Source organism: Penicillium waksmanii, assembly GCF_028829765.1.
Source record: "Penicillium waksmanii strain IBT 27052 chromosome Unknown utg000008l:1.0-5622682.0:1.0-5626561.0, whole genome shotgun sequence".
NCBI lineage: Eukaryota > Fungi > Ascomycota > Eurotiomycetes > Eurotiales > Aspergillaceae > Penicillium > Penicillium waksmanii.
Genome location: NW_026643254.1, coordinates 5,481,457 through 5,482,347, shown reverse-complemented (window position 1 = coordinate 5,482,347; position 891 = coordinate 5,481,457). Strand labels below are relative to the sequence as shown.

Genomic DNA, 891 nt, shown 5'->3' with positions numbered 1-891 from the left:
AATGATTCTGGGGAATGTTATAATATCTATTTAACCAATAGTCTCAGTAGCTGGGGCTGAATGGCATTCCTTGTCTGCTCCTAGGATATTATGGTTATGAGGTATGCATTGACGAGCTGGAGCAAGAAAATAATTGTACGCAACCAACTTTTGTCATGTGAGAGCTCGCAAGGATGATGCATTCGCATATGCCTCTGGAACATGGAAGGTATTTATATGCTGGTCCCCAAATGATTGTCTTATTGTCCCATCTCTTCTTAACAATTCATTCTGAGTCTGGATTGAATCCCTGAAATTGTGCGGCTTAAGCTTCTGGCTAGACTTCATCTCGGTTTCCCCTTTTTCAACTCCACCATGTCTCAATATACCGATACATCCCGCATCTTTGTTCGTCTCTGTGTCTTTTCTCTCACCACTATTTGGCTGCTCGTCGCTGCTTTTAATTCCGTCACTGCTCGCTTCGCAGATACTTTACGAGACCAAATAACAGCTGGTCTCAATGAATCCGACAGCCCCATCCTGTACGACGCGTTCCGAGAACTCATGAGGGACTTTCGCAAGGCAATGGTTATTGCCGCACTTTCCTCGGCTCTCTTCTCCTTGTTTGGTCCCACACTTCTCGCTCACCCAAGTTGGGTACGAGAAGGGAGGACTGCATTTGACAACTTCTTTTTTACCCAATTACTCTTCGGGGTGGTTGTACTCGCTTTTGGTGGGTATATTATGGACCAGATGCATGGATTTCTAGACGTTTTTGCAGCATTCGATGATCGAGGCGCTCTCCCTCGTTGCAGCATTATATACCATGGAGCTATCGGTCAGATTGTACTTGGTATCCTCGTGATTTTGACCAGCCTCATCAGCCTCTGGTATCTTTTTCGTATCCGTTAG

The 891-nt window shown here is 45.3% G+C and overlaps 1 protein-coding gene across 1 annotated transcript; it reads left to right on the top strand.

Moving 5' to 3' along the window:
• Positions 1-354: 354 nt before the first annotated feature.
• N7481_010335 (uncharacterized protein) lies at positions 355-891 on the top strand (the record flags this gene model as incomplete). The annotated part of the gene is made up of 1 exon (XM_057269554.1): positions 355-891. The coding sequence occupies one exon, from the start codon at positions 355-357 to the stop codon at positions 889-891; it is 537 nt and encodes a 178-aa protein (XP_057120231.1).